At 47.5% G+C, this 17,236-nt stretch overlaps 1 protein-coding gene across 1 annotated transcript; it reads right to left on the bottom strand.

Moving 5' to 3' along the window:
• Nucleotides 1–370: 370 nt before the first annotated feature.
• On the bottom strand, nucleotides 371–15,771 carry LOC149367263 (uncharacterized). Its single transcript, XM_089573433.1, has 5 exons — nucleotides 15,746–15,771; nucleotides 14,697–14,821; nucleotides 11,546–11,653; nucleotides 6,334–6,441; nucleotides 371–504 (listed from the first exon to the last, which is right to left on the bottom strand). The coding sequence occupies exons 1-5, from the start codon at nucleotides 15,769–15,771 to the stop codon at nucleotides 371–373; spliced, it is 501 nt and encodes a 166-aa protein (XP_089429559.1).
• Between the last annotated feature and the right edge of the window lie 1,465 nt (nucleotides 15,772–17,236).

Raw genomic sequence — 17,236 nt, 5'->3', positions numbered from 1 at the left:
GTGGCTCAGTGGTTACGGCGCTCGGCTGCTGACCCGAAAGACGCGGGTTCGATCCCGGTCGCGGCGGTTGAATTTCTTTGGAGGAGAAATTCTAGAGGCCCGTGTACTGTGCGATGTCAGTGCACGTTAAAGAACCCCAGGTGGTCGAAATTTCCGGAGCCCTCCACTACGGCGTCCCTCATAGCCTGAGTCACTTTGGGACGTTAAACTCCAATTAACCAAACCAAACCAATCTCCCGCATTGTGCGAGATTGCACCGTCACAATCGCGAAACAAAAACAAAACTGCCCTTCTGTTTTATTAAGCGAACGCTGGTACACATCGGCTTGTTTGGAAACATTGGTTTCAGAAAAGGAGGTCTCCAAGCGCGTCACAGCGGTGTCAGCGCTGTTTCAACAGGGCGGCCCTGAGCGTTGATGTAGAACGAGCGACTTCCGCGAAGAGAGTGGGCTTTCTCGTTCAGCCGGGCGTCCACGGCACCCGCGGCTTGTCCCGGAGGCAACACTGCGACGGACAGTGCGAAACGTAGTTCTATATTGAAACTCGGAACGCTGATGTATCTGAAATACCGCATTTCAGAACAAACTATAAGCTACAATCAACGGCTCATAATCTACCATATGTACTCAAAAAATATAAACAAACATCTGATCTTAGTTCTAAGAAGCCCAGGACTCATTTTGTGCATATATAAACGAAAACTGCTAATCCATATGTAACATTGTAAATTGCACTTTTCTATTTTGTCTTATGTGTTGTTTTTATGTCTCGTGCTGCTGTGCTGATTGTCTTAATTATTTGTCTATGTATGATAGTGTAATATGTAATGTCAAAGTGTTGTTTCTATCCCTTTTTTTACTGTAAGGATTGTAATGGGTATCTCTTATGTTGTTTGGTGTACCTATCATGCGTTAAAGTATCAACTTGCTTTTTTTTTCTCACGTTCACTACTGCAATGTAATAGTCCCCTGGGCCTTTGTCAAGCTGTGTGTGCACAGCTTTTAGCCCAAGGTGACCAGTCAAATTTTTCTGGTGAATAAATTGCTTTGATTGATTGATTGATTGATTGATTGATTGATTGATTGATTGATTGATTGATTGATTGATTGATTGATTGATTGATTGATTGATTGATTGATTGACTGACTGACTGACTGACTGACTGATTGATTGATTGATTGATTGATTGATTGATTGATTGATTGATTGATTGATTGATTGATTGATTGATTGATTGATTGATTGATTGATTGGGCCCATGAGAGCGATCAAGAGCCAAACATTCACCACGTGGGCCTGTCTGTGGCCACATCATGTGCTAATTTGTGAAACTGATGCTGGAGGTAGAGATGCAGGCGGCATTGCCATGGATTCCAGCTGCCGCAATGCCCTTTTTGGCTCGCTCGAATTGTAGACGTCAGCTCTTTAGATATGAAGAACAGGGTTGGAACGAAGCGAAAACCTGCTGGTCATCATCTCTTTCACGAATTTTTTTTTTTTTTGCACAAATAGTTTACACAGGGCTCAAGTAAAAAACTGCCTAGTTTCCAACGGAAAACTCCAAATGTAAAATTGTCTTCAGGAAATTTAAAAAAGGTCTACACAAAGTGTCGCAACGGTTCCAAATAGTAACAGCGAAAGGCCTACATTTGACCTGAGTACTCGAGGCATTAGGGGATTAATATGGCTTTCTTGGTACTTGGTACCAATAGTTATCTACCTGACTGCAGCTGCAGTGTTCCGTCCTCGTTTTCCACGAGCATGGTATTGTTTTGTTTTTTTTGCACGGACTCCTTATAATAGTAAAAGTCCCTCGCCGAGTACAGATACTTGACTTCCTCAAGAACGTCTTCACCAATGAGACCGTCCGGAGCAGCGCCAAGGAGCCGGATTTCTTACTCTACTAACAGGCCGCGCTCTCTTAATGTCGCGATCGTTTTCAAGCCAAAGTAGCGCAATACAACTTTGGTCCTTTTCGTACCTGAGAGCTTCGGCAGCCATTTCCTTGCACATCACCATCATCAGCCTGAATACACCCTCTGCAGGGCAAAGTTCTCTCCCATGTCTCTCTAATTAACCCTGTCCTTCGCCAGTTGCGGCCACTGTATCCCCGCAAGCTTCTTAATCTCGTCCGCCCGCCTAACTTTCTGCCTCCCCCTGCTACGCTTGCCTTCTGTTGGAATCCACTCCGTTACCCTTAAGGACCAGCGGTTATCTTGCCTTCGCATTACATGCCCTGTCCAAGCCCATTTCTTCCTCTTGATTTCAACTAGGATGTCATTAACCCGCGTTTCTTCTCTCACCCACTCCGCCCGCTTCCGATCTCTTAATGTCACACCTATCAGTTTCCTTTCCATAGCTCACTGCGTTGTCCTTAACTTAAGCTGAACCGTCTTTGTTAGCCTCCACGTTTCCGCCCTGTAGGTGAGTACCGGTAAGACAAAGCTGTTGTATACTTTTCTTTTGAGGGATATTAGTAAACTGCCATTCATGTCTTCGAAAACATAGCGCAACTAGCCCAAACCAAGCTACTGCCATTCATGGTCTGAGAGAACCTGCCATATGCGCTCCACTCCATTCTTATTATTCTAGTTATTTCCCCGCCATGATCCCAATCAGCGGTCACTACCTGCCCTAAGTAGAGACATTCTCTAACTACTTCCAGCACCTCGCTACCAATTGTCAATTTATGTTCTCTTGCTAGGCTGTTGAACATTACTTTGGTTTTCTGCATGTTAATTTTTAGCCCCACCGTTCTGCTCTGCCTGTCTAACTCATTGATCATGCTTTGCAGTTCATGTCCTGAGTGGCTTAGTAAGGCAATGTAATCAGCGAATCGCAAATTACTCAGCTATTCTCCATTAACTCTTATCCCCAACTCCTCCTATTTCAGGCCCCGAAATACCTCCTTTAAGCAGGCGGTGAATAGCATTGGCGATATCATGTATGTCTCCTTGTCTGACAGCTTTCCTTACTGGAATTTTAATGCTGACTTTATGGAAGACTATAGCAGCTGTGCAATTGTTATAAATACCTTCCAATATTTTCACATAACACTCTTCCACACCCTGATTCTGCAATGCCTGCATGACAGCTGTGGTTTCCACTGAGTCAAATGCTTTCTCGTAATCAATGAAGGCTATATATAGGGGTTGGTTATATTCTGCGCATTTCTCTATCGCCTGATTGATAGTATGAATATGGTCTATTGTCGAGTATCCTTTACGAAAGCCTGCCTGATCATTTGGTTGATTGAAGTCTAAGGTTGTCCTGACTCTATTAGCGATTACCTTAGTGAATACCTTGTAGGCAACGAACAGTAAGCTGATCGGTCTGTTATTCTTCAAGTCTTTAGCGTCTCCTTTCTTGTGAATTAAGATAATGTTATCGTTCTTCCAAGCTCCTGGTACTCTCAAGGTCAGAAGACATTGCGTATACAGGGTGGCTAGTTTTTGTAGCACAATCTCTCCTCCACCTTCAACAAATCTGCTGTTGCCTGATCCTCACCAGCTACTTTCCCCCTTTGCATTGCTCCTAATTATTTCTTTACTTCCTCTTTTGTTACTCGCGGGATGTCCCATTGCTGGGAGCTACTTCCTTAAGGATTTAACTGCGCGAAAGGGTTACGACACCAGGGAGACACATTCACGACACCTAGAAGCGCAGACTGGGCTTCTAAGTATTGTGAATGTGTCTCCCTGGTGTCCTAACCTTTTCGCGCAGTTAAATCCTTAATTCACCCCGCCGCGGTGGCTCAGTGGTTACGGCGCTCGGCTGCTGACCCGAAAGACGCGGGTTCGATCCCGGCTGCGGCGGCTGAATTTCTTGAAGGCGAAATTCTAGAGGCATGTGTGCTGTGCGATGTTAGTGCACGTAAAAGAACCCCAGGTGGTCGAAATTTCCGGAGCCCTTCACTACGGCGTCTCTCATAGCCTCAGTCGCTTTGGGACGTTAAACCCCAATAAACCAAACCAAATCTTTAATTCAGAAATGAACCAACTAGCCCAGCAAATCCTTTTGCTACTGTCTCTCTCATTGATGTTCTGATTGCATTGGGTACTGTATAGATGTGTGTAGAACTGTACGGCTATTTTAACGATCTTGTCCATATTGCTAATGACAATGCCCTCTTTATCTCTTAACGCATACATCCGGTTTTTACCTACGCCTAGTTTCCACTTCACCGCTTTTAGGCTACCTCTGTTCTTTAGAGCAGGCTCTATTCTCTCCATATTACACTTGCTTATGTCAACTACCTTGTGCTTATTTATTAACTTTGATAGTTCTGCTAGTTTTATTCTGTCTCTGGAGTTAGACGCCCACTTCATTTGCCGTTTCTTAATCAGATCTTTTGTCTCCTGAAATAGCTTGCCTGTATCCTGTCGAACCATCCTACCACCTTCTACGGCGCACTTCACAACGATAACTGTGAGATTATCGTTCATTGTTTCAACATTACGGTCGTCTTCCTCAGTTAAAGCGGAATATCTGTTCTGCAGCGAAATCCTGAATTCCTCTACTTTCCCTCTTACCGCTAAGTCGTTAAGGGACAACCACTTCAATAGTTTCCATTGTTCTCTCTTCAAACCTAAGCTAATACAAGACCTCATCATTCTGTGGTCGCTACAACTGACCTTTTTGGAGGCATCCACATCTTCTACAATGCCAGGATGGGCGCACAGTATGAAGTCTATTTCATGTTTAGACTCACCATTGGGCTCTTCCACGCCCACTACCTGTTTTCTCGTTCGCGGAAGAAGGTATTCATGATCCGTAAATTACTTCTAACTGCGGACTCTACTCATAACTCTCCCCTCCTATTCCTAGACCCTATGCCACAGCCACCTACCACCTGGTCTCCAGCCTGTTTCTTGCCTACCTTCGCATTGAAGTCGCCCATCAGTAAAGTGTACTGTGATTTTACTCTGTTCATTGCCGACTCTAGTCTTCATACAAGCTTTCATAGATCTGGTCATCATGACTTGATGTAGGCACGTAGGCCTGCCCCACCTTCAGCTTGTATTCCTCATTAAGACTAATTACGATAGCTGCCACCCTCTAGTTAATACTATAAAACTCCTCTATGTTTCCAGCTATATCCTTATTGATGAGTTCTACCCCCTACCACACCTAGTTCTCGTCTGTCCGCTAATCTACGATATAGCACAGTACGTGCCCATCCTTTAATACTGTATACGCCTCATCTGTCCTCCTAACCTCACTAAGCCCTATGACATCCCATTCAATACCTGCTGATTCCTAGAGTAGCACTGTTAAGCTATCCTCACTGGATAAGGTGCTAGCATTAAACGTAGCCAGGCTCAGTTTCTAATGGCGGTCTGTCCTGCCCAGAGGTTCTTGGCACCCTCCGCTGCGTAGCAGGCCTGACCGCCGCCTTGGTCAGTTGCTCTGCAGCGGCTGTGGACTGAGGGCCGAGGGTTAATTGGTTTGTTCATAGAAGGTTGCGGCCAAGTACTACACCAGGGCAGCCAAATCCTCCTCTGGTGAGGGAGTGCGTTGTCGGTTCTGGACACCGAGATCAGGCCGTACCCCAGGCCTGGTGATGCAATTCCATCGACACACGGAGTTCTTTTTTGTTTGTTTTTTAACCCGGTGGAGAATTGCACGGCAGCGGGATTCGAACTTCGGTCCTCTTGCGCGCGAGGCGGATGCTCTACGTCTACGCCATCGCAGCCATCGCTGTTATATTCGCGCAAAGAAATTTGAAGGAGCTGGCTCAATGCGTGTGCATGAACCCGGCTTTGTGATCTGATGGGCTTAAACTGTAACTTCAGAACTGATCAGGAGTCTTCGACTTCGGTGCCACCCATAGCCCATGCGAAGCTTCGGAACATTAAATCCCGCAATTCTGTGCATACCCTTGGAAAACTAACGGCGGGCGTTTCTAATTTGCCCGCCGCGGTGGCTCAGTGGTTACGGCGCTCGGCTGCTGGCCCGAAACACGTGGGTTCGATCCCGGCCACGGCGGCCGAATTTTGATGGAGGCGAAATTCTAGAGGTCTGCGTACTGTGCGATGTCAATGCACGCTAAAGAACCCCAGGTGGTCAGAATTTCCGGAGCCCTTCACTACGGCGTCCCTCATAGCCTGAGTTGCTTTGGGACGTTAAACCCCAATAAACCAAACAAAACCGACTTTGTAAATTAATTTCCCGTCTTGTGTCTTTATATGTAATATTTACGGAGAAAAAACTGTTTGAACGGAGATAGTGGGTAGCGCTAAAAGGACTAAGTCACTAGGTGCATTTTCTGTTTAATATGTCGGCACCATAGTGATTTCGTATAAATGGCCGAAACAAGAATTCCAGCCTCACCTTCACGCCACTTGCAGATACAGACGTCATCCTTGCAGTACACTTCGAATATGTCTTTTTCCGGATGCCGTTCAGCGCACAAAGGGCCACAATCGGACTCCACACAATCTGCAAGAATCAACGAAAATATGAAAAAATGAGACATAATTTCACTGAATTAAGCAATAACCTTTGCAGAAAACGAGAGGAAATAAAATATCTCTGGCTTTCTTGACCCCAGAAAAAAGAAGGTGCTCTCTCGTGCACTTATGTATACTCTGGACTAAGGGCCGCACTATTTTTTCGCGATTTTTGCGGGGTGCGCCCCTGACACGAAAGCGGCAGTTTTTGTTGCGAAAGCAACACTACTCTAGTCGCCGAGCCATTTCACGGAGCCGAGGAACGGCCATACTGCGCATGCGTGAGGAGCAGTGACGTCACACGGCGCACAGCTGGTGCGCCGCCCCGTCGCTGTGCGGGTGACTCAGAGGTGACGCTGCCGGGCTCGCCTGTTGCGCATGCGCAGTAGAGGCGCATAGCTAGCGTGCCGGGACCGCCGCCGCAGACGCGCGCTCTCCATCGCCTGCCTCTCTCTCTCCTCGTTGCTTTCGCGATCCTCCAGGTTTAACCAGTGCTAAACCGCTGACAGTTTTTTCCATTTTCAGCTTTGCATCTATATTTTCCGGGAAAACTATTTTAGTGCGGCATATAATCTGACGCTATGCCCGCCACCAAGCTGCAAGTACCTCTAGGTTTTAGAGCGCAGCTCTTTAGCGCCCGTTTCTGCGTTTCGCGGCGTCGCCGTCGCCATTGTCCGTTGTAACATGCTGCCCGCCTTTTTCGCTGAAATGCGTGTCACATTTATCAATTTTAGCAGTCAAGCTCTTGTTTACATGTGAAAGAGCAGCTGCAAAAGTTTGGTGCAGTATCCCTTTAACCTGCGAAAGCAATGGAGCGGAAGCTTAGAGAGGAGCGGATAAAGGCGCGACCTCCTCCCCTCCTTAGCAACCGGCGCGCCAGTGGGGGGCGCAGCTGTGCATAGCAACCGTGACGTCACAGAGCAGCAGTAGAACGAGCGCACGCGCGTCGGCGGTGGCAGCTGCCCCGTCGCTCCTTCGCCAGATGTCTCGTTGCAGTCGAGTGAGTGAGACGCACGGCTCCGAAGCGGCCCAGTGATTCCGCGTCAAGTGGTTCGGGGAAGCGGCAGTGGGTTGACCACGAGGATTTCGCCAAGCACGCTTTAGAATTTCCCGAGTGTCTTCGGTATTTTTTTTTTTTTTTGACGAAAGGAAATGCGCAGTATCTGCCTCCCACAGCCGCGAAACCAATAGAGCGGGGGCTTGGAAAGCAAAAGGCAAAATTTATAAATCTGGTTTTTGAGGAAAGGAAATGTGCAGTATCTGTCTCACACATCTCGGTGGACACCTGAACCAGAGGGAAGGCGCATAATTGCCCTCTTGGGACAGTGCACATCTCACTCGTGCTTTAGAATAGGATAGGAAAACTTTTCCAACAGAATGTCCAACAGAAAGAGGGTAGCCAGAGGGTTACCCGCCTAGACGACGGCCGAAAGGTCTTGACTCTCGGCGGCGGCTTCGGCCAGTCGGACGAGTTGTAACTGAGTCGCCGGGTCGGAGCTCAGTAGTAAGGTCTCCCATTGATCTTTTGTGTTTTTACCTCGTCCTTCCCGGGGGGCATGAGGACATTCCCATAGTATGTGGTCCAAGGTGGCCCTAAGTTCGCAGTTTGCCCATTTGTCTGAAAATTGCCCTGGGTACAATAAGACTCCAGAGGGCTGGGTTTGGAAAGGTGTATGTTTGTAACCGGCGCCAGTTGATGGCTTGGTATCTGGACAAGGATCTATCCGCTGTAGGAAGTCTAGCTCGTTGCAAACGATAGTGCTGTGTAATTTCTATATAGGTCACCATGCGATCCCTGTCTGTAAAGACCACCTCGCTCGGGTCCGCCCGGAAAGAAAAGCCTCGGGCGAACTCGTGGGCCGTATCATTACCAGGCAGGGATGCGTGTGCTGGTGTCTATGCTAGTGTAATTTTCCGGTCTATTATATGACGGCTTAGTAAGCTATGTGGCGGTAGTGACAGATGTGCGCTGCATGCTTTGGCGTTGACAACGTTGTGCCAGAAACGCTGCCACCTGCCACTGTGGCAGGGTGGGTGGGGACTTTAATGTAGATATAAAGACAAGCGGGAATTTCTTACCACTTATGCAAAAGAACATCCCGTTCCTCTCACTCGTAACGGCTCCCACAGCTGTGACAACCTTGCGAAATACTTGCGCTGACCTCGACTTTGAGAACCAGGCATTGGTGCAGCAAGTCGAACTCATTGCTCGGCTTACGTAACCTCGAGCCATACTGTGCGCCAACTCGTTTCCCCTGTTCCCCGAGTGTGCCAGCATCCATATTAGTTCCACCTCCCTTTGGTTCCAGTCCGATGTCTTAGGATTCGTTCTGTCCCCGTGGGGGACATTGTTAATAGCTGCCATGGAGCAGCTAATTATGGTGACTAGCAGAGTGGTTTGTTGGGCGAGTTGGTTTGCCATATTGAAATATACCTGCGCTTAAAAGACACGGACTGAAAGATAGAGACACACACACATAGCGCTGGACTTACAACTGAATCTTTATTCGGGAAACACTGCTCTTTATGCACACCAGCAGCTGATAAAAATGGAAGATGGTAACACCCGGATGATAAAAAATCGACAAACTGTCTCGTCACATGTCCAGTCCTACCTTCCCTTTTGCACGTGCATGCGTGAGTAGCACGTCCCTTTCACTACTATCAAAGGAAAGGGCATTTTTGCAAAAGGGAAGGTAGGACTGGACATGTGACGAGACAGTTTGTCGATTTTTTATCATCCGGGTGTTACCATCTTCCATTTTTATCAGCTGCTGGTGTGCATAAAGAGCAGTGTTTCCCGAATAAAGATTCAGTTGTAAGTCCAGCGCTATGTGTGTGTGTCTCTATCTTTCAGTCCGTGTCTTTTAAGCGCAGGTATATTTCAATATGGTGACTACTTTGGTGCTGACCATTGCCATGGCGATAACCGCCTCCTGCGTTTGGGGATGAGCACGTCAGCAAAGCTGTTTTGCATACCTACCGTGACTAGACGCCTCTCGGCCCGCCGGAGCATTGCGTCAGCATAAGATCTCGTGGAAAAATGTCTAAACTTCTTTCGAGCTGCTGCGCCCCGCCGCGGTGGCTCAGAGTGGTAGCGGCGCTCGGCTGCTGACCCGAAAGACGCGGGTTCGATCCCGGCGGCGGCGGCCGAATTTCGATGGAGGCGAAATTCTAGAGGCCCGTGTGGTGTGCGTTTTCAGTGCACGTTAAAGGACCCCAGGTGGTCTAAATTTCCGGAGCCTTTCACTATGGCGTCCCTCATGCCTGAGTCGCTTTGGGACGTTAAAGCGCCATAAACCTAAACCTTTCGAGCTGCGAAAGCATTATTTTAGATAACTTTAGTTAGATTATGTTACTCTTTTTTTTAAGTTTCACATGTCGCCTGCGTGTGGTCAATAGCAGCTTGGACATTCCAGTTCAGTCATATTATAGTCTTCAGTGTAGTGCTCATATCTTCCGCACTTTGCACACGTAAGTTTTCCACGGCACGTTTGGGATCCATGTCAAATTTTTTAGCATTTGGAACACCTTGGGAGTTGGGGACGTGAGTTAACTTTACAATAGATTAACTCTGCGTTTACTGAATCTGGTAGTCGTATCCGGTTAAATGTGAGGACAATGTGGGCATTTTCACCTGTCCGCCGTTCCGCCTTATGGTTATGCTGCGAAGAGCGATGACACCTTGACTACGAAAGCTTTCCAGAAGGTCTGACTCGGTTTTATGCGAAGCATATTACTAGAGCTACACTACAGCCCGTCGAGCGCGGCGGTGGAGCTACCATTGACCTTTAGCGTGACACCACGTGACACCACGTGACAACATGACGTCACAGCAGAGGAGAGATGGGCTGCCGGCTCGCGCGGTCGGCCGCGGCGGTGGAGGCTCCACATCAGAGGCGCTGCAGCTGACCACGTGACGCTACAGCAGCGGTATAAAGCTGAGCTTGCCTCGCTCTCCGGGCACTTACGAGGCGGCCAGGTGTTGGGATGCCGCCTAGAAGCAGGGCTGATTTGAACGAGAAGCGAAAGCTTCAGCGTGCCACAGAGACCGATGAAGAGCGGGATGAACGTCTGGCTAAGCGGCGTGCTCAATATGCGGCTCGGCGACAACGTTCTACAGCAACTGAAGAACAAAGCGAGGAACTTTACCAAGCCTAGCCATCAGTACGCTTCGCATCTGACTAGGCTTAACCTTAGCTAAGCCTCAGCCATTTTTTTCTTATTACGTTGCTTTGGGAGATCAGGCCTTGGATGCTGCTCAAACTGCGCTGTGGGGTTATCGAGATATTTAGGTCGGCAAAGTGTTGCTGTTAATGGAGTGCTTCCCACTGATCTGTCCATGACACTTCTACTAGAATGTCTGCGGAAGTGAGATTTTTTGCCCTTTATTACTTGCCAATTAATTTTTCAAGACTCCTTGTGACTTGAAACAGGGACATTGCAGCAACAGTGCAGTTATCGTTAAGAAAATTGATTACTTGGAAATGGAAAAAATGTCACTCACAGGTAGAATATTGAGGTGATTTGCTTTGGTGCGGGCCCTTTTCAGAGACCGATAAAATATTTTTGTGAAGATTTTTCATACGTTATGTATGACGGTTGACGCTTCTAGCATGCCACCTGTGCTTCGTCGTCTTTGCACAGGGAGGTCCCGGAGCCGCCCACCGGAGGTCCCGGAGCCGCCCACCGGAGGTCCCGGAGCCGCTCTCCGGCCTGTCGGCCGGAGCCACTACCGCCGCCGTTCATTGTTTCTACTCTTCACCTTAATACCTATAGCCACGGTGCGAATGACAGCTTCGATATGAAGGCTAACGGTCAATGGTGACGTCAAGCGCCGTCACCTTGAGACTCAAAGTGTTACCTCTCTTTTTTCACTCATTAAAATTTTCTTCGAAACCAATCGCCTTCCTGTCTTCCGGCTTTGTTGCTTGCCTGCCTGTCGCTATATCCCGGTAAAAATGCACTTGAAAACAGATAGTGCACCTCTCTAAAATAACAAAATTAATCAGGTATTCAAAATGCGTGGTATTGGCATTAACCTTGCGCCACACAAAACAGGCAAGAAATGAACCCACTAATTAATGGCTTACGTTTGTGCCAGCTGCAGTAACAGATGTTACCCCTGCAGGAAGACGTCAGGTTCTTCTTATCACCGTAGTCCTCGCGACAGAGGCCCGCGCACGCTTCTTCTTCGCAGTCTGCGCACAGACAAGGGACCACCGATCAGCAACGCCTGCTTGCGGTTTTTGTCTCCGGCGTATTCATCTTTTAGCTAAAATGGAGTGTAAAGTTGACATTGGAACAAAAGAACAGAACTACTGCATTTGAAGCTATATGTGCAAGCAGTACGAAAGGAAAATCTTGAGAGAGAAAATAAGGAATGCTTTGACTTTGACTCAGCGCTGGCGGAGCAAGTTACCTTTAAAAATCCGGCCCTAGAAGCACTTGTAACTGGCCCAATATTGCAAATGGATGGTTTTACTCTGGCCCTTTGTAGGGCCGGCATTTGCCGATACGTTTGCAATATTGAGCCGATTAGCGGTGCTGCTTGGGCGGGCGTGCCATTTTGCTCCTGCTTGTTGTATGCTTTAGAAGACGCGATGGCTGTACACAACACGACGGTCGCTAGGCGGCATGTTCTTGGCTTTGAAGCCAGAAGTGTCATTCCAAAAGCTGTTACTGATCGCGTGTACAAAAGCTGATTGCGTGTACATCGATCATTTGATATCAGAAAGTTGTGCTCTTTCAACGAGATGGCAACGGAAGGAGTGCTGATACAATTCGCACCCAGCTTCATGATCTCAGATGCCTCGATAATCTCTCGAGTAAGCTTATCCTTGTGTTTAGTAACTACTTGGCTGTTTTTGAATACTGGGTAACATGAACACTCACGACAGTGAATACGTATGTGGCGGGCCGCGTTCTTAATGTTGTTTCCATGTTCCCTAACTGTCTAAATGAAAGACTTAGGGAGCATGGAAACAACGTTAAGAACGCGGCCCGCCACATACGTATTCACTGTCGTGAGTGTTCATGTTACCCAGTATTCAAAAACAGCCAAGTAGTTACTAAACACAAGGATAAGCTTACTAGAGAGATTATCGAGGCATCTCAAATCATGAAGCTGGGTGCGAATTGTATCAGCACTCCTTCCGTTGCCATCTCGTTGAAAGAGCACAACTTTCTGATATCAAATGATCGATGTACACGCGATACAGCTGCATGCGCATAGTGACTGGGTTTGATACTTTCCCCTCTTCTCTGTTTCTTTGTTTTTTCTAAGGTGCAAAAATGCATTTATATGCTGTTAGCATCCCGAATAAACATTTGTTGTCAGTTCAGCGCTGTGTTCGTCCCTTTCTTCCCTTTGGCCCCGTGCCGTTGCGCTGCTTCACTATATATGTCAGACCAACTCGCCCACTACTTCATGCTGTTACTATGGTCAAAGTTTGAGACTGATCACGTAACAAGAGCGACAGGATGTACAACCTAGCTCAAAAATGTCCAGTCACATAAGCATGCAGCCCGAGGCCTTTTCAGCTGCAGAAGTGAACAACTTGTGGCATCACAGAAGCTCTGAATATGTCAGAGGTTAGGAGAACCGTAGTCCTCACATTTCAAGACCTTTTGGTCATCAGGGGTCGCGTGAGTATCCTACCATATTGCTGAAAAGCGAAGGACCTTGACCACGGCCGTTCCTCCTTTCAGAACCTGGCGGGGACGGCCCACGTGGTTTCGTAAAATACCTTCAGCGCTCTGGAAGCCGTAGTTTGCGCCGTCCAGTCTGGAGCCGAATTCTCGCGACGTGTACAGTTCGGCCGATCCGCGACCTCGGTATACGACAGACCAGGCACCACCTAATCACTGACCAGTTTAAAGGACCAATCTGTTCCTGGTTAGAAATCAACAACTCTGCCGCTTACACCTAGCTATCCGGCGTTGTCGTCTCTTGGTGTCATTCTCACGACAAGCATGAAAGAGGGAATGCAGACTTCTTTGAGAGTATACCGGCTTGTGTGCCTGCCTACACTTGGTAAACAAAAAGGGACAAAAATACACGGACAAGAAGGTAACACAACAAGCGCTTGTCGTGTTGTTGTGTTGTGCGCTTGTTGTGCGCTTGTTGTGTTACCTTCTTGTCCGTGTCTTTTTGTGCGCAGTAGCCCCTTTTATTTACTATGATTGACCGACTAGCCCAACGTACGCTCTTGCCTACACTTATTCGCTCGTTACTACACACGCCTATGCAAATGGTGATGCAGGAAATCTGGTCAACACTAGTTCGGAAAACAAGAGCTTGCGTACAGGCAAAAAGGACGTTTTAAGGCGAAAGCCTTTAATGGCTCATACTGTCGTCGGTTAGCAGAGGGTGTCACACTTTTGGCAGCGTTTAACTCTTGTTAGCTCTTGAACTAAAAAAGGTAGGAGAAAACGAATGGTTGCTTCATATAGAGGTGGAAAAAATGAACTTAGAAGCCATGTTTGATGACAGTACGTTAATTAGTTAATTAGTTATAGGCAGAAATGTCAAAATTGAGTCGAAATAGCGCGGACGTCGATATTTCCACGGGAACAGTGTGACGTCATATCCGCAGGAAGTCGTCACGGCATAGTGAAAATTGCCGCAGAATTATCGGAAAAACGTCGTATTTGTGTCAAATTATATGGAAAAATGTGTAATCAAGCGTAATTAACACTTAAGGTACCCGAGAGATGTAGAATTTGGGGATCGATATAGCCACGGGAACGGTGTGGAGTCACATCCACCGGAAGTCGTCACGGCATAGTGAAAATTGCCACAGAGTGGTCGGAAAAACGTCGTATTTGTGTCGTATTTGCGTCAAATCAGATGTAAAAATGTGTAATTAAGCGCAATTAACACTTACGGTAACCAAAAGATGTATAATTTGGGTATTGATATAGCCACGGGAACGGTGTGACGTCATATCCACCGGAAGTCGTCCCAGCATAGTGAAAATTGCCACAGAATGGTCGGAAAAACGTCGTATTTGTGTCAAATTTGATGTAAAAATGTGTAATTAAGCGTAAATAACACTTAAGGCACCCAAAAGATGTATAACTTGGGCATCGATATAGCCACGGGAAACATGTGACGTCACATCCACATGAAGTCGTCACGGCATAGTGTCCTCGGCTTCCGCCTCTCAACACTTTAGTTGCCAAAGTATCCTCGCAGTTTTGCCTCGGCGATAAGCGATGACTTGGAGAGAGAGAGCTTACAATTGTGCCGGTAGCACTTGCACTTGTTGTCCTCGCACTGTCCCACCACAGCGAGGCCCCTCTGGGGTCCGTAACTTATTATGCAGGTTTGGTTGCAGGATGCTTCTTCGCAAGGACCTGGACTACTGGAATAAGGAAGGGAAAGAAGAAAAACAAAAGGAAGAAAACTTTGCCCCTTGGTCCGGCGTTATTCGTTGCAGATCCTAACTGTGCACATAAACTGACTTTCATGAGAGCTAGTATATCATAAGCCACACTCGCTGCATTTACTCTGAACCGGTTTCGAGATTATCTCAACGCTTATACCGAATAGCATTCCTATGGTGACGCTTACACGCAGCCAGTCAGAATAATGCAGTAGAAAGCGAACGTCTTCGACCGCACGTCGATATCTAAGTTCAGCAACCGTATATGCACTCTAAACAGAAAGGAATAAAAGGGAGTGAAGTTGTCCTCTAGCGCACACCGTTTTAAAGTGGGTGCGCCCTAGACGACAGCTCACACCCTTTTTACTCCCATATGGGTGTATTTATGTTTAGAGTGTATACGGAAAGCGGCGCTATCTGCCGATGCATGTCATCATCATCATCATCAGCCTGACTACGCCCACTGCAGGGCAAAGGCCTCTCCCATGTCTCTCCAGTTAACTCTGTCCTTCGCCAGCCGCGGCCCCCGTATTCCCGCAAACTTCTTAATCTCATCCGTCCACTTAACTTTCTGCCGCCACCTGCTACGCTTGCCTTCTCTTGGAATCCACTCCGTTACCCTTAAGGACCAGCGGTTATCTTGCCTTCGCATTACATGCCCTGCCCAAGCCCACTTCTTCCTCTTGATTTCGACTAGGATGTCATTAACCCGCGTTTGTTCCATCACCCACTCCGCCCGCTTCCGATCTCTTAACGTTACACCTATCATTTTTCTTTCCATATATCTCGCTGCGTTGTCCTTAACGTCACGTTTCTGCCCCATAGGTTAGTACCGTTAAGATACAGCTGTTGTACGCTGCATGTACGGGACACAATTTCATGCAGCTCACCGTTTAAACGCACCAGTATACTATACTGCTGGCGTCCATTCCGCGAGTTCAACCGAAGCTGTATTGTTTCAAATTTTATTTAATTAGCTGCCGCCTAAACCGTGTCGTGGTAGGCTCTAAAGCGGAAGCTAACTGCCAACGCCAGAATAATTTACGTCTAAGTCAAAATACACACAGGTGCAATGCGAAATTCCCAAATGCCTCTGACTTTCAACATGACAAAGAACCGGAATGTTTAGAAGCTTCTCTTGTGCAGAACACAGAAAACTACACAGAATGATTACTGCATTCGAATCGGAGCGAAAGCACGGATTTGTGCTGCGCAGAAGATGACGGCGAGCAGGCAGTGCCGCGGGACGGAGCAGATGGAAGTTGATGAAGACGACGCTCGCCAATTCACAGCGCGAGAGTGAGGTGCAGTTTAGCATGAGGCGTGTTGGCTAATGGTCTTGCTGAGCGGCCCTTAAAGGCGATCTATTCGGGCAGCCACGGGTTCGACTCCCAGTCATGGATATTGATTCGATTTTTCCCCCCTTTTACATGGTTTGACTTCTACTTCAGCTGAAGGTCAAAACTAGGCACCCGGCGATCGAAGCACGAGGTCCCCTAGTGAAACTTTCATTTCAGTACGATGGGAATTGTTACATCAGTTGCGAAGCTGCTCCTGGCTGTAAATGGCAATGCGCAGGCCGTGGGCAAAAAAAATGTGTTCAGAAGAATGCTGCGCAGCATCTTAAATCTGAGGCAGTGGCGCAGTGGCGTACGGCAAACTGGTCAAGTCTATCTTATAACAATAGAAGCTGCATCGTTTCATTCAAGATGCGCGTTGCTTACGTTTTGGCACATTGGACTGTAGTAAAGCAAAGGAGAGCGAGGGTTGACACTGACACGAAGCGAAGCATGGTCACGTTGTCACGGACTGTACTCCTTCAGTGGAAAAAGTGGCGCTGCAAAAAAGGAAGGTGATAAAGCGCCACAGCCGGCACTGGTTTTTCAAGATGCAAAACGCGGGTTCGCCTCCCAGCCAAGGATATCGATTCAATTTATTCACGGTTTGACCTCTAACTCAGCTGAAGGTCAAATTTACACGGTGCGCGATTGAAGACCAAGGTCCCACTCCCATAGTGAAGCATTCGCTTCAACAATTATTATTACGGTGACAAGCAAATAAATTATGTAAGAAGGATGTGAAGTGTGCACGTCTTGACACTGTGTGGCCCAAGTGTCGCCCAACAGCGCCGTCGTATAATATTAAGAAAAGGTCCGTCGGTGTTTACAAGCACGCAGCGGTGGTGGCAAGAAAGGAAGCAGGGGTGAGGTTAATTTAGCAGTTTACTGCTAAGTTAGGCCTCTTCGGCCACTGCGTCTCTCAAGCTGCGTCTCGAAAAAGGATCAGCATTATATTCCGTGGGCTACGGTAACACAGCGTACGCCTCCTAATTAGTTTCCACGGCAACGTACTAAAAGAACGTCGCCATGAAACATAACTGCCGAGAGAAAAACG

Source organism: Amblyomma mixtum, chromosome 1 (assembly GCF_055824585.1).
Source record: "Amblyomma mixtum isolate Tamu chromosome 1, ASM5582458v1, whole genome shotgun sequence".
Classification (NCBI taxonomy): domain Eukaryota; kingdom Metazoa; phylum Arthropoda; class Arachnida; order Ixodida; family Ixodidae; genus Amblyomma; species Amblyomma mixtum.
This window is presented reverse-complemented; position numbering and strand designations above follow the sequence as displayed.

Excerpts from the sequence above, each read along its gene's own strand:
- LOC149367263 (XM_089573433.1), bottom strand. The coding sequence starts at position 15,771 with ATGGACGCCAGCAGTATAGTATACTG. Across the intron at positions 14,822-15,745 it reads GCCAGCAGTATAGTATACTG|TAGTCCAGGTCCTTGCGAAG; the intron begins GTGCGTTTAAAC and ends TCCTTATTCCAG. Across the intron at positions 11,654-14,696 it reads CAAGTGCTACCGGCACAATT|ACTGCGAAGAAGAAGCGTGC; the intron begins GTAAGCTCTCTC and ends GTCTGTGCGCAG.